At 41.3% G+C, this 23,811-nt stretch overlaps 1 protein-coding gene across 7 annotated transcripts in view; it reads left to right on the top strand.

The window, feature by feature from the left end:
• The window catches only part of kifap3a (kinesin-associated protein 3a), a 249,575-nt gene that overhangs the window by 36,778 nt on the left and 188,986 nt on the right, over positions 1 to 23,811 (top strand). For 6 of the 7 annotated variants that reach the window (XR_015077662.1, XM_085982637.1, XM_085982639.1 and 3 more), the window contains exons 3-8: positions 11,411 to 11,565; positions 15,302 to 15,340; positions 17,051 to 17,106; positions 17,928 to 18,069; positions 18,731 to 18,830; positions 23,650 to 23,774. Coding sequence is in view for 6 of the 7 variants with exons in the window: in XM_085982637.1 (XP_085838763.1) it covers positions 11,411 to 11,565; positions 15,302 to 15,340; positions 17,051 to 17,106; positions 17,928 to 18,069; positions 18,731 to 18,830; positions 23,650 to 23,774 (617 nt within the window). In the remaining variant the exon portion in view is untranslated. The remainder of the gene's footprint in view (positions 1 to 11,410; positions 11,566 to 15,301; positions 15,341 to 17,050; positions 17,107 to 17,927; positions 18,070 to 18,730; positions 18,831 to 23,649; positions 23,775 to 23,811) is intronic. The other variant, XM_085982636.1, reaches the window with a different exon arrangement.

The raw sequence follows: 23,811 nt of genomic DNA, 5'->3' as shown, positions 1-23,811 counted from the left end.
TTATCTTAAGCAATAATCTTTTGTGTGGCACCTTGTCAAATGCCTTTTGGAAGTCTAAATACACTACGTCCACTGGTTCCCCTTTATCCACCCTATACGTTACTTCCTCAACGAACTCCAGCAATTTGTCAAACATGACTTCCCCTTCATAAAACCATGCTGACTTTGTCCTATTAAATTATGATTATCCAAATGTCCTGTTACTGTCTCCTTAATAATGGACTCCAAAATTTTACCTACCACAGATGTTAGGCTAACCGGTCTATAGTTTCCAGCCTTCTGTCTACTGCCCTTTTTAAATAAGGGTGTTACATTAGCAGTTTTCCAGTCTGCCGGGACCTTTGCTGAGTCCAGGGAGTTTTGGAAAATTATTACCAATGCATCCACAATCCCTACCGCCACTTCCCTCAAGACCCTAGGATGTAAGCCATCAGGTCCAGGTGATTTATCCGCCTTGAGTCCCATTATTTTACCGAGTACCGCTTCCTTAGTGATTTTGATCGTGTTTAGCTCCTCCCCCCCTTTTAGCCCCCTGTTTGTCCAGTGTTGGGATATTCTTAGTGTCTTCTACTGTAAAGACTGATGTAAAATATTCATTCAGTGTTTTTGCCATCTCCATATTTCCCACCATTAATTTCCCGGTCTCATCCTCTAAGGGACCGACATTTACTTTAGCCACCCGTTTTCTTTTTATATAACTATAAAAACTCTTACTATCTGTTTTTATATTTTTTGCTAATTTACTTTCATAATCTATCTTCCCTTTCTTAATCAATCTTTTTGTTATTTTTTGCTGTCTTTTAAAGTTTTCCCAATCCTCTATCCTCCCACTAGATTTGGCTACCTTATATGCCCTTGTTTTTAGTCGAATACTATCCTTAATTTCTTTACTTAGCCACGGATGGCTGTCTTTTCTTTTACACCCTTTTCTTCTCGGTGGAATAAAATTTTTTTGGAAGTTGTAAAATAACTCCTTAAATGTACACCACTGATCATGTATCGTCTTACCCTTTAATCTATTTTCCCAATCCACTCTACTCAATTCCGCTCTCATACCTTCATAGCCTCCTTTATTCAAATGATTACTTCAGTTGATGTATATAGTACAGAGAAAATTGTAATTGTCATTAGTTATTATTTAATTGTTAAATGAATGTTATGTACTGTTTATCTAAAAGGGGAGGAATTGTTGTGTATGTACCTTTTAAGAGAGAACTGCTTTTATACTGTAATACCGGCAGTGACCCCACCTGTATATAAAGCCGTAGCCGGCTTCTGTACTTCCAGTTCCAGCATACCCTCTGTTCAGTAAACACCTGTTATTACCGTTCTCCTGCAGTCCGTGTGTTATTGATACGCGGACACTACACTTGGCTCCTCCCTGAAGCAAACTATTACATGACCAACTGGACCATCATTGCAACAAAGTACCACATTACGTTTGGGCATAATTTCTGTCAGTAAAGCGGGTTTTTAATTGGTTTTGTACTATGACAGAATTAAAGAAAGAATTTGCATTTATATTGCGCCAATCATGACCTCAGGATGTCCCAAAGTGAATTTTTCAATTTTCAAACCAACCAATTGAAGTGTAGTTGTAACTGTTGTAATGTTGGGAAATGCGGCAGCCATTTTGTGCACCGCAAGATCTCTCAAACAGCTACCCAAATCACAGTGAGATAAAGGACCAGATAATTCGATTTGGTGGTGTTGGTTGAAGAATGAATGTTGTCCAGGACACCGGGGCAACTCCTCAGCTCTTCTTCGAAAAGTGCCATGGGATCTTTTATGTTCACCTGAGAAGCCAGATGGGGTCTTGTTTAATGTCTCATCCAAAATGTCTCTGACAATACTGAAGTAAGAACTGCACTGCACTGAAGTGTCAACATTTAGAGATCAGTATTTAGTGGCATCTGGTTAGGTTCTAAAGTTGCTGCAGCATGCATATCATCAAATTTGCTTTCAAACTACAGGAAACTCTCTTTTATCCAGGACCGGCGTGGTGCCGGTTTATCAAAAAGTCCAAATTACAGAGAGGTATAGTAAAAGGTACGAGAGCCCCGTACACAGCAACAGATCCAGGCTTATGGTAATATGGTAGCAACAGGTGCAGGAACCCCGGCCACAAGATCCAGGCGTCCCTGTTGCTTAGCAACAGGTGCAGGAACCACAGTTATACAGCCACAGATCCAGGAACGACCACTAATATGAAGTAAAACTTACCTGAACCTACTCCTGAATTTTGCCGGTTAACAGATTTCAGGTTATTTAGGTGCCGGTAAATCGAGAGTTTCCTGTATTGACGGTCAGAGATATCAAAACAGCAAGCACTGAAAACTGCCTATCATACTATTATGAGGGTTGTATCATTCCAATTTATACTGGAAGCATAGTAAACTGTAAATGGGAAGCAATTTTTCTGGAGGGGGCATATTTTTGTAAATGGCACTTAAACATGATAATAGATAGGTTATACCCCTCTAATTTACTACCAGTGCTTTGCAATAATAGCTTGAAAAATTACACTTATTTTACTGCAGTATTTGCTATTTTTTCTTTCAATTATGGCTTAATTTTATTCAGAACTGTGACTGATTAAGTGCTGGAATAAAAATCTGTTTTAATTTTGTTTTTAAAAAGGCATAATAAAGAACCAGAGTGAACCGGCAGATTCTTGGCTTTACTGCACATGTTCATTTCCAATGTCAGCAAATGCCCTACATATAAGGACCCTTAAAGTCTGTTTTTATTGCCAATCTAAAAACCCAGGTCTTTTCAGGTGTTTGTCAAAATTATTTTTTGCACAAAAAACTGAATCCTGGCAGATGCACAGACACAAAGTATAGCAGACCAAAATGCACAATTACGTGCTGACATCATGACGTCTGCAGTCAGAACAGTGCGTCTCACAACATGAGACAGTACATGGGTGACCAAAAGGCAGAGCAAGGGCAGGAAGGTAGTGCAGAAATCCCCTGGGGTTGTCTCCCTTAGCAACAGGTTCACCGCCTTAGGTACTGTTGTCGGGGGGGGTGACACATCGGGGGAAGGCACCAGCAGCCAGGCTCATGGCACCATGACTGGCTCTGTTGCAAAGAAGGGAGGGAAAAAGAGTGGCAGGGCTATAGTAATAGGGGATTCGATTGTAAGGGGAATAGATAGGGGTTTCTGTGGTCGCGACCGAGACTCCAGGATGGTATGTTGCCTCCCTGGTGCAAGGGTCAAGGATGTCTCGGCGCGGGTGCAGAACATTCTGGAGGGGGAGGGGGAACAGCCAGTTGTCGTGATACATGTTGGTACCAACGACGTAGCTAAAAAAAGGGAAGAGGTCCTACAAGTAGAATTTTGGGAGTTAGGAGCCAAGCTAAAAAGTAGGACCTCGAAGGTAGTAATCTCTGGATTACTACCAGTGCCACGTGCTAGTAAGAGTACAGAGAACAGGATAGTTAGGCTAAATACGTGGCTTGAGCAGTGGTGTAAGAGGGAGGGTTTTAAATTTTTGAGGCATTGGAACCAGTTTTGTGGTAGGTGTGACCTATACAAAAGGGACGGTCTACACCTGTGCAGAGATGGAACTGATGTTCTCGGGGTAATTTTTGATAAAGCAGTTCGGGAGCATTTAAACTAGTATGGCAGGGGGCTAGAAACCTATGTAGTGAAATAGAGGAAAGTGAAAGGCAGACAGAAATAAATGATAAAAGGGTGAGGAACAAAAAACAAAGGGCCAAACTAATTCATAAAAAATGTGAGCATAAAAAAAGCCTGAGGGTTTTATACCTTAATGCGAGAAGCATCAGGAACAAGGTAGATGAATTAGCTGTGGAAATAGAGGTTAATAATTATGACCTAATTGGGATTACGGAAACATGGTTGCAGGGTGAGCCGGGCTGGGAGCTTAACATACAGGGGTATTCAGTATTTAGGAAGGATCGACAAAAAAGAAAGGGAGGAGGGGTAGCATTGCTAGTAAAAGAGGGGATAAATGCAATTGAAAGGAAGGATATTAACTCAGTTAATACAGAATCTATATGGGTGGAGCTAAGAAATAGCGAGGGGCGAAAAACATTAATAGGAGTGGTATATAGGCCTCCAAATAGTAAAATAGAGGTTAGGGAGGGCATCACGAGGGAAATTAGAGAAGCGTGCAATAAGAGCACAGCTGTCATCATAGGTGACTTTAACTTACATATAGATTGGACTAGCCTAATCAGTAAAAATAATGAGGAGGAGGAATTCCTTGAGTGTTTGAGGGATGGTTATCTGGATCAATATGTCGAGGAACCAACTCGGGAACAGGCTATATTGGACTGGGTACTGTGCAATGAGAAGGGACTAATCAGTAATCTTGTTGTACGGGGACCCTTGGGTCAGAGCGATCATAACATGATCGATTTCTCACTCGAAATGGAGAGCGAAGAAATTGACTCAGAGACTAAGGTCCTGAATTTAAACAAGGGGAATTATGATGCCATGAGACGGGAACTGAGTAGGTCTGATTGGACAACGTTCCTGGGAGGACTGGAGGTAGATAAACAATGGCAAACATTTAAAGATAGAATGACAAAATTGCAAAAATTGTTTATACCAATCTGGCATAAAAGGAAATCTAAAAAGGTGACTCAACCGTGGATAACAGGGGAAATTAGAGACAGCATAAAATCCAAAGATAGGGCGTATAAAATAGCCAAAAAAAGCGCCAGAGCGGAAGATTGGGAACAGTTTAAGATAGAGCAAAGGAGGGCAAAGGGCATAATCAAGAGGGGCAAAATAGCTTACGAAAACAAGCTGGCGGAAAATATAAAAACTAACTCCAAAAGCTTTTATAAGTATATCAAAAGGAAAAGACTGGTGAAAACCAAAGTTGGTCCATTGCAGTCAGATACGGGGGAATATATAATGGGAAATAAGGAAATGGCAGATCAACTAAATGCATACTTTGGGTCAGTCTTTACGAAGGAAGACACAAAAAACCTCCCTGGGATATCGGGAAAAATAGGGACATTGGCAAAGGAGGAACTGACGCAAATCAATATCTCTAAGGATATGGTGTTAAGGAAGCTAAAGGGATTGAAGGTGGACAAATCCCCAGGGCCTGATAACATGCATCCTAGGGTACTGAAGGAGGTGGCCCTAGAGATAGCGGATGCACTAAGGATGATTTTTCAGAATTCATTAGACTCGGGAACAGTACCGATGGATTGGAGGGTAGCTAACGTTACCCCACTATTCAAAAAGGGGGGTAGGGAAAAAGCAGGTAATTACAGACCTGTAAGCCTTACATCAGTTGTGGGCAAAATGCTGGAGTCCATCATTAAGGATGAAATAGCGGAGCACTTAGCAAATGGGGACAGGATAGGACAGAGTCAACATGGATTTACAAAGGGTAAATCGTGCTTGACTAATCTATTGGAATTTTTTGAGGGAGTAACTGGTAGAATAGATGGGGGAGAGCCAGTAGATGTGGTGTACCTGGACTTCCAAAAGGCCTTCGATAAGGTCCCACATAAAAGATTAGCATGGAAAATTGAGGCTCATGGGATAAAGGGGAAAGTTTTGGCGTGGATAGGGAACTGGCTGTCAGATAGAAAACAGAGAGTTGGAATAAACGGCTCATTTTCTGAATGGCAGGCAGTAACAAGTGGGGTACCACAGGGATCTGTCCTGGGCCCCCAGCTGTTCACAATTTACATTAATGACCTGGATCAGGGAGTCGGATGCAGCATTTCCAAATTTGCAGACGACACTAAACTAGGAGGGGGGGTGGGCTCAGAGGAAGAGACCAGGAAGCTCCAGAGCGATTTGGACAGACTGGGCGATTGGGCGGATAAATGGCAGATGCACTATAATGTGGACAAGTGCGAAGTTATCCACCTTGGGTGCAGGAACGGGAGGGCAAATTATTATTTAAATGGCAATAGATTGGGAGAGGGGGAAGTACAGAGAGACCTGGGTGTTCTTGTACACCAGTCACTGAAGGCGAGCATGCAGGTGCAACAGGCGGTCAAGAAGGCAAACGGTATGCTGGCCTTCATAGCAAAAGGGTTAGAATACAGGAACAGGGATACCTTGCTGCAGCTGTACAGGGCACTGGTGAGACCACACCTCGAGTACTGTGTACAGTTTTGGTCGCCTCATCTGAGGAAGGATGTTCTTGCCATGGAGGGGGTGCAGCGGCGATTCACCAGGCTGATACCAGGAATGGCGGGAATGACCTATGAGGAGAGACTATGTAGTTTAGGGATGTACACACTGGAGTTTAGAAGATTGAGAGGGGACCTCATAGAAGTGTATAAAATTCTGACAGGTCTAGACAGACTGGATGCAGAAGGAATGTTTCCCTTGGCGGGTGAGAACAGAACTAGAGGACATAATTTAAGGATAAGGGCTAAACCATTTAGGACAGAGATGAGGGGGAATTTCTTCACTCAGAGAGTGGTGAACCTGTGGAACTCATTGCCACAGAGGGCAGTGTACGCCAGCTCATTAAATATATTTAAGAGGGAATTAGATATATTTCTACGGGCAAAAGGGGTTAAGGGTTACGGAGAGAAGGCGGGGACGGGATACTGAATTAAAGGATCAGCCATGATCTCATCGAATGGCGGAGCAGGCACGAAGGGCCGAATGGCCTACTCCTGCTCCTATCTTCTATGTATCTATGATCATCTGGTTGTGAAGTTAGCTAAACACAGTACCACTTGGTTGGGAATTTAGTGCTTTATCCCTACTTAAGTATTAAAAAATTTACTCTGTGGTGTAGTGGGGACAGTTGGTAAATAAGCACCCTGGAGTATATCTTTAACTGGTGGTATTGAATTAATTTAAATTAATTAAAGGGGTAAGTCATGCCAGGAGAGCCCAGCCCCGTGTTATGCTCCTCTTGCTCTATGTGGGAATTCAGGGACGCTGCCAGTGTCCCTGACGACCACGTGTGCCGGAAATGCATCCAGCTGCAGTTACTAACGGGCCGTATTGAGGCGCTGGAGCTGCAGATGGATGGGTTGTGGAGCATTCACGATGCTGAGAGGGTCGTGGATTACACGTTTGATGAGTTGGTCACACCGCAGGGTAGGGCTGCACAGGCAGAAGGGAAATGGGTGACCACCAGGCGGAGCAATAGAAGCAGGCAGGTAGTGCAGGGGACCCCTGTGGCCATTCCCCTTTCAAACAGGTATACCAATTTGGATACTGTTGAGGGGGATGACTCCAGGGGAAGACAGCAGCAGCCAACTTCCTGGCACCAGGGGTGCTTCTGCTGCTCAGGAAGGGAGGAAAAAGAGTGGGAGAGCAATAGTGGTAGGGGAACAGAGAGGTGTTTCTGTGGCCGTAGACATGACTCCAGGATGGTTTGTTGCCTCCCTGGTGCCAGGGTCAAGGATGTCACTGAACGGCTGCAGGGCATTCTGAAGGGGGAGGGTGAACAGGCAGAGGTCGTGGTTCACATTGGGACCAACGACATAGGTAGGAAGAGGGATGAGGTCCTGCAGCAAGAATTTAGGGAGCTAGGTAGCAGATTAAAGAGTAGGACCTCAAAGGTTGTAATCTCTGGATTACTCCCGGTGCCACGTGCTAGTGAGTATAGGAATAGGAGGACAGAGCAGATGATTGCGTGGCTAAAGAGTTGGTGCAGGAAGGAGGGCTTTAGTTTCCTGGGGAAGGTGGGACTTGTACAAGTCGGACGGGTTGCACCTGAACCAGAGCGGGACAAATATCCTTGCGGGGAGGTTTGCTAGCACTGTTCGGGGGGGGTTAAACTAAAATGGCAGGGGGTTGGGAACCTGAGCATGGAGACACAGGAAAGGAAAACAGGGATAAAAGCAAAAGATAGGAAGGAGAAAAACAAAAGTGGCAGTCAGAGAAATCAACGGTTTAAATCAAACGTGGCCACAGTAAATAATAATTTGAATAGGTCTAAGAGCGTTAAAAAAACAAGCTTGAAGGCTTTGTGTCTTAATGCGAGGAGCATTTGTAATAAGGTGGATGAATTGGCTGCGCAAATAGAGGTAAACGAATATGATTTGGTTGGGATTACGGAAACGTGGCTCAAGGATGGCCAAGACTGGGAACTCAACATCCAGGGGTATTCGATATTCAGGAAAGATAGGCAAAAAGGAAAGGGAGGCGGGATAGCATTACTGGTTAAAGAAGGGATTAATACAATTGTAATGAAGGATATTAGCTCTGATGATGTGGAATCTGTATGGGTAGAATTGAGAAATACTAAGGGGAAAAAAACATTAGTGGGAGTGCTATATAGACCTCCAAACAGTAAGGTGGAGGTTGGGGATGGCATTAAAAGGGAAATTAAAGAAACGTGCAATAAGGGCACAGCAGTCATCATGGGTGACTTTAACCTACATATAGATTGGGCCAACCAAATTAGTAACAATACTGTGGAGGAGGAATTCCTGGAGTGTTTACGGGATGGTTTCCTGGACCAATATGTCGAGGAACCAACCAGAGATCAGGCCATCTTAGACTGGGTATTATGTAACGAGAAAGGATTAATTAGCAGTCTTGTTGTACGAGGCCCCTTGGGTCGGAGCGATCATAATATGATCGAATTCTTCATTAAGATGGAGAATGAAGTAGTTGACTCAGAGACAAGGGTCCTCAATTTAAATAAAGGAAACTACGATGGTCTGAGGAGCGAGTTGGGTAGGATTGATTGGGGAATGGCACTCAAAGGGTTGACGGTGGATAGGCGATGGCAAACATTCAAAGACCGAATGGATGAGCTACAGAATTTGTTCATCCCAGTTTGGCATAAAAATAAAACAAAAAAAGGTGACTCAACCGTGGCTAACGAGGGAAATTAGGGATAGCATAAGATCCAAGGAGAGGACATATAAATTGGCTAGAAAAAGCAATAATCCTGAGGATTGGGAGCAGTTTAGGATTCAACAAAGGAGGACAAAGGGATTAATTAAGAAAGGGAAAATAGAATATGAGAGTAAGCTAGCAGGGAACATAAAAACTGACTGTAAAAGCTTTTATACATATGTGAAGAGAAAAAGATTGGTGAAGTCAAGCGTAGGTCCCTTGCAGTCAGAATCAGGGGGATTTATAATGGGAAACAAGGAAATGGCAGACCAACTAAATACATACTTTGGTTCTGTCTTCACAAAGGAGGACACAAATAACCTCCCAGAGATGCCGGGGAACATAGGGTCTGATGAAAGGGAGGAACTGAAAGAAATCAGTATTTGCAGGGAAATGGTGTTAGGAAAATTGATGGGACTGAAGGCTGATCAATCCCCAGGGCCTGATGGTCTACATCCCAGGGTACTTAAGGAAGTGGCCCTAGAGATAGTAGATGCATTGCTGGTCATCTTCCAGAACTCGATAGACTCTGAAACGGTACCCATGGATTGGCGGGTAGCTAATGTTACCCCACTATTCAAAAAAGGTGGTAGAGAAAAAGTGGGGAATTATAGACCGGTAAGCCTGACATCGGTAGTGGGGAAAATGCTGGAGTCTATTATAAAAGATGTAATAGCAGAGCACTTGGAAAGCAGTGACAGGATCGGACAAAGTCAACATGGATTTACAAAAGGTAAATCATGCTTGACTAATCTACTGGAATTTTTTGAGGATGTAACTGGTAAAATAGATCAGGGAGAACCAGTGGATGTGGTGTAGTTGGACTTTCAGAAGGCTTTCGATAAGGTCCCACATAAGAGATTAGCGTGCAAAATTAAGGCACATGGGATTGGGGGCAAGGTATTGACTTGGATAGAGAACTGGTTGGCGGACAGAAAGCAAAGAGTTGGAATAAACGGGTCGCTTTCCGAGTGGCAGGCAGTGACTAGTGGGGTACCGCAAGGATCGGTCCTAGGACCCCAGCTGTTCACAATAAATATTAATGATCTGGAAGAGGGAATTGGATGTAATGCCTCCAAATTTGCAGACGACACAAAGCTGGGTGGGAGGGTAAGCTGTGAGGAGGATGTCGTGAAACTCCAGTACGATTTGGACAGGTTGGGTGATTGGGCAGAAACATGGCAAATGCACTATAATGTGGATAAATGTGAGGTTATCCACTTTGGTGGCAAAAACAGGAAGGCAGATTATTATTTGAATGGCAATAGATTGGGAGAAGGGGAAGTGCAAAGAGACCTGGGTGTCCTTGTGCACCAGTCGCTGAAGGTAAGCATGCAGGTGCAGCAGGCGGTTAAGAAGGCAAATGGTATGTTGGCCTTCCTAGCAAGAGGGTTCGAATACAGGAACAAGGATGTCTTGCTACAGTTGTACAGGGCCTTGGTAAGACCACACCTTGAGTATTGTGTGCAGTTTTGGTCACCTTACCTGAGGAAGGACGTTCTTGCCATGGAGGGAGTGCAGCGAAGGTTCACCAGGCTGATGCATGGGATGGCAGGAATGACGTATGAGGAGAGATTATGTCAATTGGGCTTATACTCACTGGAGTTTAGAAGATTGAGAGGGGATCTCATCGAAACCTATAAAATTCTGTCAGGTCTGGACAGACTAGATGCAGGAAGGATGTTTCTGATGGCCGGGGAGTCCAGAACCAGGGGTCATAGTCTAAGGATAAGGGGTAAGCCATTTAGGACTGAAATGAGGAGGAATTTCTTCACCCAGAGAGTGGTGAACCTGTGGAATTCTCTGCCACAGAGGGCGGTGGAGGCCAGTTCATTAAATATATTCAAGAAAGAGTTGGATATATTTCTTGAGGCTAAAGGGATCAAGGGATATGGGGAGAAGGCAGGGACAGGGTACTGAATTTGGATGATCAGCCATGATCTCATTGAATGGCGGAGCAGGCTCGAAGGGCCGAATGGCCTACTCCTGCTCCTATCTTCTATGTTTGAGCAAGATGCTGGAAGTGGACACAGAGGGTTATGCTATCCAGAAAGTATTTTCGGGTGAATTTGTCAAATCAGTCAAATAAAGAGAGGTTAAGAAAGATTGGATTAAGAGAGAGAGAGAGAGAAGAAAGAGACAGAAAGGAAAAGTAAGAAAAAATTGGCATTTCAAAAATAGCCCTGAGAAATACCAAACCTGAAGGAATGAGATGCTACACTTGTAATATTTAATGTTCGGTGCCAGGGAGGTTGATTGGCAGTCATTAACACTTAGCACATCATTAAAAGGGTACTTGCACTTGTAATGAACAGGTTTAAATTTCTGTGGCGAGTTTAATGGGCAAAGACAGGAAGTTCCTAAAAATAAAGGGTGCGATGCCGTTTGCGCAAAGCTAACGGTAGAACTCTGACAGCAACGTTTGGATATACATATTTAACTGTGCTATACCATTTACCCATAAATAACGGTGAATGCCATTAGCCTTGCCATATTTTGACATCAAGTTCTGGCCCATTAACTTTGTTGCAGTTGTTCAATAAATTCATTTTCTTGGAAGGTACCAACAAAATCTTCTCCTTTTCAGTATCCGTCTGAAAAGCCTGAATGCTAACACTGACATTGCATCTCTGGCACGGAAGGTGGTTGAAGAATGCAAGCTCATCCATCCAAGTAAACTAGCAGAGGTGGAGCAGCTGCTCTACTATCTTCAGAACCGCAGGGAAAGTCCTCCAGGAAGAGGTAGGAAGCCACTTGTGGAGCTGTTAGTGACTTGTCTAACCACTACTTTGAAGTAATTAGAAGGACTACGATCTGCATAGGTCTAATGTGGATATATTGTAGCTATGGTGAAGTATTTACATCTCTTTTGAAGTGATGCTGTATAAGCCAGTATATACATGTCCTATTCATAGAGACATTACATCTCCATTAGAGAGGGGATCTTAATATCAAGTACAGTTCCCTTCTTTGAAAAGTGGCTTAAAGCACTTTGATAAATATTAACACCCTCTTTGTCCTAGTCTAGTTCTGAAGTGTGATTATTTAATTGGCGAGTGCTGGTCACATTATCTTGGAAAGTAACGTGGAGGAGCAACTGAGCCTTATGTTTTCTTTAGCCCCCACATCAACAGCAAGGGGTTTCAGTGGATTGGTCATTTTAATGTCTGTGTTCTCACAACAATGTCTTCAGCACTTCCATTTTAAACAAAAGTGTTCAAAAAGCCAATAGAAATAGGCTGTGACCAAAGAAAACCCCACTAAGGTGCTGAAATTGACAAATCTGTTTTTAATCACTGACTATTCAAATAGCTGCTTTCACATGGTGGAAGAGGATAAGGATCTTTAATATGGCCTGGACTAAAGGTGGGTTAAAATGGCCTAGATGGACCTGGAACGGAGTGGGCTGGTAGCTGTTTTTTCCCAGCACAGCTAAACTGATCGATTGCTTGGGAGACATTTGGAGGAGGTGTTCCTGAACACTTGCCAGCTGTTTCCACCAAAAATACGGGTAGTGGCACAACTTTGTGGGGCAGATTGCAGCCCTAACTTGTCAAATGGAGATGTCAAATATTGCTGCCAAAGGCAGAACATTCTAGTTTGTCCTGTGACCATCTATCAGCAAGCGTTTGAAACTTTCTCATGGTCTAGCATTGTGCCAGCCATGCATCATCACAGTGGAGACACCGTATCATTAATGACAAATTGGTGCTGCTGCTAAGATGTTATGTTCTTACCAAGTAATCATAACATAAGAAATAGGAGTAGGAGTAGGCCAATCGGCCCCTCGAGCCTGCTCCACCATTCAATAAGATCATGGCTGATCTGATCCTAACCGCCAATCTACTATCACAGAACCATCTCCTGAATCCAACAGAATGAGACACACGAAATAGGAGCAGGATCACGCTACACGGCCCCTGGGCCCGCTTCGCTACCCACAGGGCCATGACCGATCCGAACCTAGACTCATGTCCAAATTCCTGCCCGCTCCCCGTAACCCTTAATTCCCTTTACTTCTAGGAAACTGTCTATTTCTGTTTTAAATTTATGTAATGATGTAGCTTCTACAGCTTTTTGGGGCAGCATATTCCATGGACCTACCACCCTCTGAGTGAAGTAGTTCCTCCTCATCTCAGTTTTGAAAGAGCAGCCCCTTATTCTAAGACTATGCCCCCTAGTTCTAGTTTCACCCATCATCGGGAACATCTTCCCCGCATCCACCCGATCCAACCCCTTCACAATCTTATATGTTTCAATAAGATCGCCTCTCATTCTTCTGAACTCAAATGAGTAGAGTCCCAATCTACTCAACCTCTCCTCATATATCCATCCCCTCATCCCCGGGATTAACCGAGTGAACCTTCTTTGTACTGACTCTCAAAGTATGTCTTTTCTTAAGTATGGACACCAAAACTGGATGCAGTATTCCAGGTGCGGTCTCACCAATACCTTATACAACTGAAGCAATACCTCCCTATTTTTATATTCCATCCCACTAGCAATGAAAGCCAACATTACATTGGCCTTCTTAATCACTTGCTGCACCTGCATACTAACCTTTTGAGTTTCGTGCACCAGGACCCCCAGATCCCTTTGTACTTCAGTACTTTCCAGTTTTTTGCCATTAAGATAATAACTTGCTCTACGATTTTTCCTGCCAAAGTGCATAACCTCACACTTTCCAGTATTGTATTCCATCTGCCAAATCTCTGCCCACTTACTTAGCCTGTCTATGTCCCCTTGCAGGTTTTTTATGTCCTCCTCACTCACTACTTTCCCTTCCATCTTAGTATCATCTGCAAACTTTGATATGTTACACTCGGTCCACTCCTCCAAATCGTTAATATAGATTGTAAAGAGTTGGGGACCCAGCACTGACCCCTGCGGAACACCACTAGTTACTGATTGCCAGTCTGAGAATGAACCATTTATCCCAACTCTCTGCCTTCTGTTAGATAGCCAATCCTCTACCACAGATGTTAGGCTAATAGTTAGGCTATAGTTTCCAGCCTTCTGTCTACTGCCCTTTTTAAATAAGGGTGTTACATTAGCAGTTTTCCAGTCTGCCGGGACCTTTGCTGAGTCCAGGGAGTTTTGGAAAATTATTACCAATGCATTCACAATCCCTACCGCCACTTCCCTCAAGACCCTAGGATGTAAGCCATCAGATCCAGGTGATTTATCCGCCTTGAGTCCCATTATTTTACCGAGTACCACTTCCTTAGTGATTTTGATCGTGTTTAGCTCCTGCCCCCCCCCCCTTTAGCCCCCTGTTTGTCCAGTGTTGGGATATTCTTCGTGTCTTCTACTGTAAAGACTGATGTAAAATATTCATTCAGTGTTTTTGCCATCTCCATATTTCCCACCATTAATTTCCCGGTCTCATCCTCTAAGGGACCAACATTTACTTTAGCCACCCTTTTTCTTTTTATATAACTATAAAAACTCTTACTATCTGTTTTTATATTTTTTGCTAATTTACTTTCATAATCTATCTTCCCTTTCTTAATCAATCTTTTTGTTATTTTATGCTGTCTTTTAAAGTTTTCCCAATCCTCTATCCTCCCACTAGATTTGGCTACCTTATATGCCCTTGTTTTTAGTCGAATACTATCCTTAATTTCTTTACTTAGCCACGGATGGCTGTCTTTTCTTTTACACCCTTTTCTTCTCAGTGGAATATATATTTTTTGGAAGTTGTAAAATAACTCCTTAAATGTATACCACTGATCATGTATCGTCTTACCCTTTAATCTATTTTCCCAATCCACTCTACTCAATTCCGCTCTCATACCTTCATAGTCTCCTTTATTCAAGCTTAGCACGCTTGTTTGAGATCCAACCTTCTCACCCTCTAATTGAATATGGAATTCAACCATGTTATGGTCATTCATTCCAAGGGGATCCTTTACTAGGACATTTTTAATTAATCCTGTCTCGTTACACAGGACCAGATCTAAGGTTGCTTGCCCCCTGGTCGGTTCAGTTACATACTGCTCAAGAAACCCATCCCTAATACACTCAATGAACTCATCCTCAAGGCAGCCCTGCCCAATTTGATTTGTCCAATTAATATGATAGTTAAAATCCCCCATAATTATAGATGTTCCCTTATTACAAGCCTCAACTATTTCCTGATTGATACTCCGTCCAACAGAGTTGCAACTGTTCGGAGGCCTATAGAATACGCCTACTAGTGGTTTTTTCCCCTTATTATTCCTTACCTCCACCCAAACTGTTTCATTATCCTGATCTTTTGACCCAATATTGATCTTTTGACCCAACCTTTGTTATTAACACCTTGTTGGGGGGGAGGGTAGTCATCAGAATAATTTGTGTAAGTTATTTATCTTGTACAGAGCTGGGTGACAAATTGAAAAGATGGAAAGGCACAATAAGATGGTTCATTTTTCATTTTTATGAAATATATGTAGTAGGCAATCTTTGTTTATGAAAATATATATTTTGTTTTAAGTGGGGAGAAGCACCAATTGGAACGTTAAAGAAATTGGAGGTCTGTACAATTTTTTTTAACAGTAGTTTCAATTTAAGACTGTAGATTACTTATGATTGAGCTGTTACATTTAATGTTTTTTTTTAAAAAACTATGAAGTATACCCTGGGCAGACTGACAAAATCTGATTTAATTTTAAATGTGTAGTTCCTGATTCACCAATACAACATGAAGTTGGCTTGAGCTGCTGTTGAAACCGGCTGTAATAGTAACTTGCTGATCCACAATTACAGGGCAGGCATAGGCAGCAGCATGGAAACTGATCTCTTTCACAATATGTAATGATGGCATGGATAACTTCAAATTTATACCAAGCTATTGAAATTTACCTGAAGGATGTACATAGCCGCAGTGTGCTGTCAATGTTTATTTCAATGTAGAATGAGGTTTATTTTTACATTTCTACATGGTAAATATTGCAGTATATTTAAAAGCAGGAAATCACTCAATCCGATTACAATTAAAAAAAGTGCATGAACCCCATGATGTGTCCTTTTCTATGGATGCTACAAGATTATGCATTTCCAGTGAAAGCTATTTTCTGATTCTACAACGGTCGTAGTGATGGATTAAAAATCCACATTTTGTAGTTGGTCTTTTATCTTGTTCCAATTTTTAGGAACTTGTGGATTAGTAATGCAGTCTGTAATAGTCTTGGACCAGTAACCCTGCAGAGTTATGTTTCTGGAACTCTTCCACTTCAGTTTTCCTCAATTGGCTGAGCAATGAATAGGATGGTAGTAGAAGAGAAATCTGTGCCACAGATTTATCTCCTTCCTCATATGAGAAGAATGGAACATGCCTTAGGGAGAAGTTAAATGTGCTGGTGTATGTTTAGATTTTAATATGTTGCTTGCCAGCAGAAAAGCCCAGTTTGAGTAATTTGTGGCATGGTTATACTGCCGATTCTAGTCTGAACTTGCATGCCCAGAGGCCCACTCAAGTGTTTGAACACCAGTTATTTTTTTAATGCTAGTGAAGAGATTACTTTTTGCTAATCTTACTAATTAAGGTTTGAAATAGTACTACCAGAGAACCTTTGAAAATTTGTCTTGCTCGACATGCAGTTGTTGCCCAGCCAGCCAATGAGAAGCCAAAGTGGAGAACCCTTGAATGCACCATTGCATCAGCATCTTTACCACCCCCTTCCAGTCATACTGTAAAAACTGTGTTGCATTGTTAAAAGCACTTATGTTATTGGACCTTTTAGAAATTGGGGAACACAGGAAATTTATAACTCGGTTTTATATTGTGATACTGTTTTAAGATCAGCAGTTAGTAGAAACCAAATGGATATTATTACATTTTGACTAATGTAATGAACGCTGGTTTTCACGTTCCCTTAAATTGCATGTCGAAATATGCTACCTCAAATATTGCCTGCTTATCTGAATTAGATTAGTCCTTAATTATTGGCTTCAGTATTTTAATTTAATTTTTAAAACACCATTTCAAATAATCTGACTGTTGTAAATGCAACCCTCATTGTAATGCTCCATTATATGATTGCAGTAACTTGAGTCCTGGCTTCAGTACTGTTGTTATTTATTTGTTTAAGTGCAATCTCTATATTATTAACTTCATCAAACACTATGCACTTGGTTTCCAAGGGCCATCGTATAATCAAGATGGTGTTTTTGTAGTTTGGGCCAGAACAAAATGTGTCTTTCTTGCACAAAGTAAGAACCATTGGCCTTGTCTTCTTTTCAGAAAAGCGAGAAAAGGTCAGCAAACCTAAGGACCCACCTCCTTTTGAAGGAATGGAAGTGAGTGACAAAAATAAATTGAACTTGAAACTGAAAGTGACATTATAGTGAGACTTGGATGCACTGTATGCTGCATAACTAAGTTGCAATGTAAGAGCAGCATGCAGAGTTGCTACTGTAATAAAATATTCAATAATTGTGATTGCTGCAGCTGGTCCTTTTTATATGGACAATTTGAAGCCAATTCTATATTGATATGTGATTGAAAACAGAAAATGCACAGTAGCTCAGCCAGCACCTGAAAGAGAAAATAAATTAACTTTTCTCAGAATGGAAATGGCCCCATGTAGTCATGAGTTGGATATGAAGACAGTAAAATAGTTTTCAGTTCAAATATCACTAGATGGCGTTCTTGTGTTAAATGCATGCAAAATACACTAGAATAAGAGACAAAAACCGGTGAGAAATTGAACCTTGCAAATTCTCTTAAATTGACCAATAGAATCAATTCTAATCAATTTACAAAGCTATCAAATTCAAATATTGGAATAAGTCTAAAATTTTACCTGGATTAAAGGCTGTTTCCTTTTAAATATATAGTTTAGTTATTTGTGTTAGCCTGTGTAAAATAAACTCCTAAAGGGGGTGAAATTCCACTTTTAATGAAAAGTGATGGCATGCTTCTTAATGACCCATTAACAAAATAGCACTTGTACAAAATTGTATTACAAAGTTATGCATTCCTGCAATTTTGTTAGTGGTATATTAATTATGGGGAAAAGCAGACTTTCTATCATTTTTGGTTGAGACATGTTACATTAGATGTGTTGCATAAGGAATACTGTATCTGGTTTCTGCTACATGTTCCTTATTACCCACAGATTGATGAAATAGCAAATATTAATGATATAGAAGATTACATAGAACTGCTGTATGAGGACATACCTGACAAAGTGCGAGGTTCAGCACTCATTCTTCAACTAGCTCGCAATCCTGATAATTTGGAAGAATTGCTACAAAATGGTAAGCTAACTTTATGATTAAAAGCACCGGTGCTCTGCTTCAGGTATCTGCTTTTTACTTTTTGCATGTCTCTCTTCCCCCCCTGCCCCCCGACCATTGTCACATAGGCTTCATTAGTCTCACTCCAGGTTTTCTCACTAATTACTTTCCTATATTCATTCTCCATCCACTTTATTCGGTAGCTTTGCATTTTCTTTGCTTCACATATTGGGTCATTTATCTTATAGTCTTCCACCCCTTATAAATAAATTAAATTTACTTCTTTTCCATTTCCACCAGTAGAAGGCCTCACAGCCAAAATATAGGAACTACAGTCGGCTATTCGAGCCTGTTCTGCCATTTAATTAGATCATGGCTAATTTGTACCTCAACTTTTATTTACCCGCCTTTGATCTAAGGCAGGTTCTAATGAGATTTCTTTACTGATCAGCACACATTTCCCATTTAACAAATATTTGCTCTTTTTGTTCCTTGCTTCCATTTTAATAATTTTATACTTATCCACATTGAATTGCACCTGCCACCTATTGGCCCAATTTTGTGAATGTTTTCTTTTAGGTAATATTGATGTTGGTTTCAGAATACAGTATTCGAGAGTTAATTCTGTATGTGAATTTTCCCCATTTTGATTTTTTTTAAATGCTTATATTTCTGTCTTCAGAGACTGCATTGAGAGCTTTGGCTCGAGTGTTGCGAGAGGACTGGAAGCAAAGTGTGGAGCTTGCAACCAACATTATTTACATATTTTTCTGTTTCTCTAGGTAAGACTATCTTTGAAATTGTAGCAGTATGTGTACCAGTTGAGAGTTGTTAAGAGTTTGAAATGTCTTTCTCTCCCTCTCTAAAAGTTGTTTACAACTGGACTTTCAAACTTCCATATGTAAATATATCAATAATGTAAACCATCAGGCAAATGACTTAAAACAAAGAAGCAGATTTAAAAACCCAAGAGAAATAGCTGGTGAGAATTAGCAGATGATTAAAGCAAAACTTTTTCCAACCTCATGCCTCAAGATGAATCTTTCGCTGTCCATTCACCACAATACCTCTGCAACCATCAATTTTCTCAACCATCTCCACCTTTGTTGCCCTTATCCCCAGCAAAACCTTTGCTGTCTCCCATCCCAGTTGCCCCCCCCCCTGCCATATGGCCCCATTTCTTTGCTCTCTCACGTTTAAGGGGTTCAGACTTGAGCGCATAGCTAGCTTAGCCATCCATTGCCAGATCTAGCAGTGGGTTCAATCTCCTGTGCCAAAACTGGCTAGTACTCTAAGCTCATCCTAGAAAGCAAATCTAAAACTCAACTACTTTACTCCACCACAAACCATCTCCTTAACCCACTCTCCCCTGCCTTTTAATCCTTACCTTTGCATCCACTCCCCCAAACTCTCCATTCCTGACTTTGGCTTTGTGTGCGTCCCTTCTTCACTCTGGCTGCTGTGTCTTAGGAAATCTAGGCCCCATGCTCTTGAATCACCACCCACCCCCCCCCCCCCCCCCCAACCCCTCTACCTCTCCCATCTCCCTCGGTTCCTTTAAGAACCTCCTTAAAATCCAACTCTTAGACCAGTGTTATAAGAACATAAGAAATAGGAGCAGGAGTAGGCCAATCGGCCCCTCGAGCCTGCTCCGCCATTCAATAAGATCATGGCTGATCTGATCCTAACCGCCAATCCACTATCACAGAACCATCTCCTGAATCTAACAGAATTAGACACACGAAATAGGAGCAGGATCAGGCTACACGGCCCCTGGGCCCGCTCCGCTACCCACAGGGCCATGACCGATCCGAACCTAGACTCATGTCCAAATTCCTGCCCGCTCCCCGTAACCCTTAATTCCCTTTACTTCTAGGAAACTGTCTATTTCTGTTTTAAATTTATGTAATGATGTAGCTTCTACAGCTTTTTGGGGCAGCATATTCCATGGACCTACCACCCTCTGAGTGAAGTAGTTCCTCCTCATCTCAGTTTTGAAAGAGCAGCCCCTTATTCTAAGACTATGCCCCCTAGTTCTAGTTTCACCCATCATCGGGAACATCTTCCCCGCATCCACCCGATCCAACCCCTTCACAATCTTATATGTTTCAATAAGATCGCCTCTCATTCTTCTGAACTCCAATGAGTAGAGTCCCAATCTACTCAACCTCTCCTCATATGTCCATCCCCTCATCCCCGGGATTAACCGAGTGAACCTTCTTTGTACTGACTCGAGAGCAAGTATGTCCTTTCTTAAGTATGGACACCAAAACTGCACGCAGTATTCCAGGTGCGGTCTCACCAATACCTTGTACAACTGAAGCAACACCTCCTTACTTTTATATTCTATCCCCCTAGCAATGAAAGCCAACATTCCATTGGCCTTCTTAATCACTTGCTGCACCTGCATACTAACCTTTTGAGTTTCGTGCACCAGGACCCCCAGATCCCTTTGTACTTCAGTACTTTCCAGTTTCTTGCCATTAAGATAATAACTTGCTCTACGAGTTTTCCTGCCAAAGTGCATAACCTCACACTTTCCAGTATTGTATTCCATCTGCCAAATCTCTGCCCACTTACTTAGCCTGTCTATGTCCCCTTGCAGGTTTTTTATGTCCTCCTCACTCACTACTTTCCCTCCCATCTTAGTATCATCTGCAAACTTTGATATGTTACACTCGGTCCCCTCCTCCAAATCGTTAATATAGATTGTAAAGAGTTGGGGACCCAGCACTGACCCCTGCGGAACACCACTAGTTACTGATTGCCAGTCCGAGAATGAACCATTTATCCCAACTCTCTGCCTTCTGTTGGATAGCCAATCCTCTATCCATGCCAGAATATTACCCCCAATCCCGTGATTTTTTATCTTAAGCAATAATCTTTTGTGTGGCACCTTGTCAAATGCCTTTTGGAAGTCTAAATACACTATGTCCACTGGTTCCCCTTTATCCACCCTGTATGTTACTTCCTCAAAGAACTCCAGCAAATTTGTCAAACATGACTTCCCCTTCATAAAACCATGCTGACTTTGTCCTATTAAATTATGATTATCCAAATGTCCTGTTACTGTCTCCTTAATAATGGACTCCAAAATTTTACCTACCACAGATGTTAGGCTAACCGGTCTATAGTTTCCAGCCTTCTGTCTACTGCCCTTTTTAAATAAGGGTGTTACATTAGCAGTTTTCCAGTCTGCCGGGACCTTTGCTGAGTCCAGGGAGTTTTGGAAAATTATTACCAATGCATCCACAATCCCTACCGCCACTTCCCTCAAGACCCTAGGATGTAAGCCATCAGGTCCAGGTGATTTATCCGCCTTGAGTCCCATTATTTTACCGAGTACCGCTTCCTTAGTGATTTTGATCGTGTTTAGCTCCTCCCCCCCTTTTAGCCCCCTGTTTGTCCAGTGTTGGGATATTCTTAGTGTCTTCTACTGTAAAGACTGATGTAAAATATTCATTCAGTGTTTTTGCCATCTCCATATTTCCCACCATTAATTTCCCGGTCTCATCCTCTAAGGGACCGACATTTACTTTAGCCACCCGTTTTCTTTTTATATAACTATAAAAACTCTTACTATCTGTTTTTATATTTTTTGCTAATTTACTTTCATAATCTATCTTCCCTTTCTTAATCAATCTTTTTGTTATTTTTTGCTGTCTTTTAAAGTTTTCCCAATCCTCTATCCTCCCACTAGATTTGGCTACCTTATATGCCCTTGTTTTTAGTCGAATACTATCCTTAATTTCTTTACTTAGCCACGGATGGCTGTCTTTTCTTTTACACCCTTTTCTTCTCAGTGGAATATATATTTTTTGGAAGTTGTAAAATAACTCCTTAAATGTATACCACTGATCATGTATCGTCTTACCCTTTAATCTATTTTCCCAATCCACTCTACTCAATTCCGCTCTCATACCTTCATAGTCTCCTTTATTCAAGCTTAGCACGCTTGTTTGAGATCCAACCTTCTCACCCTCTAATTGAATATGGAATTCAACCATGTTATGGTCACTCATTCCAAGGGGATCCTTTACTAGGACATTTTTAATTAATCCTGCCTTGTTACACAGGACCAGATCTAAGGTTGCTTGCCCCCTGGTCGGTTCAGTTACATACTGCTCATGAAACCCATCCCTAATACACTCAATGAACTCATCCTCAAGGCTGCCCTGCCCAATTTGATTTGTCCAATTAATATGATAGTTAAAATCCCCCATAATTATAGATGTTCCCTTATTACAAGCCTCAACTATTTCCTGATTGATACTCCGTCCAACAGAGCAAAAGCATTATCCACTAGTCACGTGGTGAATTGGGAATCCAGATGTGGCAAATTGCATTTCTGATTAGTAATTTAAAAATGAATACTGGACATCATCGTTGGGAATGCAATCTCAATACTCATTTGGATGGCGTGTACATTTGTACTTAATCCTTTTTGTGCATTTGTTGGTAAAATGATAAGATGAAAAGCAGAGTGTGTGAGTGCTTTTTGATCACTGGTTTACTTCCTTGGTAGATGTTAAATAAATATATACATCAAGTATGTTTACCTGTGTCAGTGTATGTAAGGTTTTTTTTTACTACAATTAGTGCTTGTGGCTAAAAAATGTCACCATAGCCACACCTGTGGCTAGTCAGCGATTTCTATTTGACAACACTCTTGGATGAAGAGTTAGATCACTCCTGCTAATATCTCCTCCTTCTGCTCAACGTCTTTTGTTTTATTATGCCTACGTGAAGCACTTTCAGATGTTTCTTTATGTTTAAAAAGTACTATATCAATGCAAGTTCGTTTTTGTTTTAAAATGCATATATAATTTTGTCATTATCTACAAATAAACTGTAATGTTAACCTAAAAATGTGGGAGAATTGTTCAGTATAGTATTGCAGTAATATGTGTTCATTGTAATATGTTTATTAAAGAAATATTGCAGAAATATTTGTGAAATCTCCCTTGTGTGTATATATTTTTTTAAAGTGTTAATGAATCAGCAATTTTGAGCTTTAGGGTGTGGAAACCTGGTGATTATTTGCTTTACTTTGGCTCTCAGCACCTTGTACTGATTTACTGAAAGGAGTGAGTAGTGCAGAGTACTACTCAGTGAGGCTGAGCATAAAGAACGTTACATTTCTGAGCCATGTAAATGATGAATTATTGGCAGTTCCAAACTGCAGGAAAACACCATGTTATTTTTTAAAAATTTGTTGAAATAATTGTTTCAAAAGATTGGATGGGGGTGAGTATATGAAGCACTGATAACCCTTCAGGCCTCAGTGAATTTTTGAATTGAAGTGAAAAGGCAGAGAATGGCTATTTTGCACACTAATGTTTAAGATGTAGATTTACAACAGCAAACTTCTGAACACTGGGCTTTATTAGACTCATTAGCTGTCACCATTTTGAAATTAAACTGCTTCAGGATCCTTCTTACTTTCAGAATCCTGTAGAGCACATTTTATAGACACATTTTAGTTGTATTGGATGGAAATGCTTCATGGTATGGACATTACAAGGATCAGTTGGGGCTTGGAGTAATAAGAACAACAATGTTGCTGTGTGCCAAACTGATTTTATTTTATGTGTCTTGCAGTTTTTCCCAATTTCATGGACTAATCACTCACTATAAAATTGGTGCACTCTGTATGAACATTATCGAGCATGAACTGAAGAGACATGACCTATGGCAAGAAGAGCTTCATAAGAAGAAGAAAGTAGATATCCTTTCTTGTATGTAACAAAATCTAACAGCAAC

The sequence above is a fragment of the Somniosus microcephalus genome, chromosome 3 (assembly GCF_052327205.1).
Source record: "Somniosus microcephalus isolate GS21.2 chromosome 3, FLI_Smic_1.0, whole genome shotgun sequence".
Classification (NCBI taxonomy): Eukaryota; Metazoa; Chordata; class Chondrichthyes; order Squaliformes; family Somniosidae; genus Somniosus; species Somniosus microcephalus.
The sequence above is the reverse complement of the archived record's forward strand: the minus strand, read 5'-3'. Positions and strand labels throughout refer to the sequence as shown.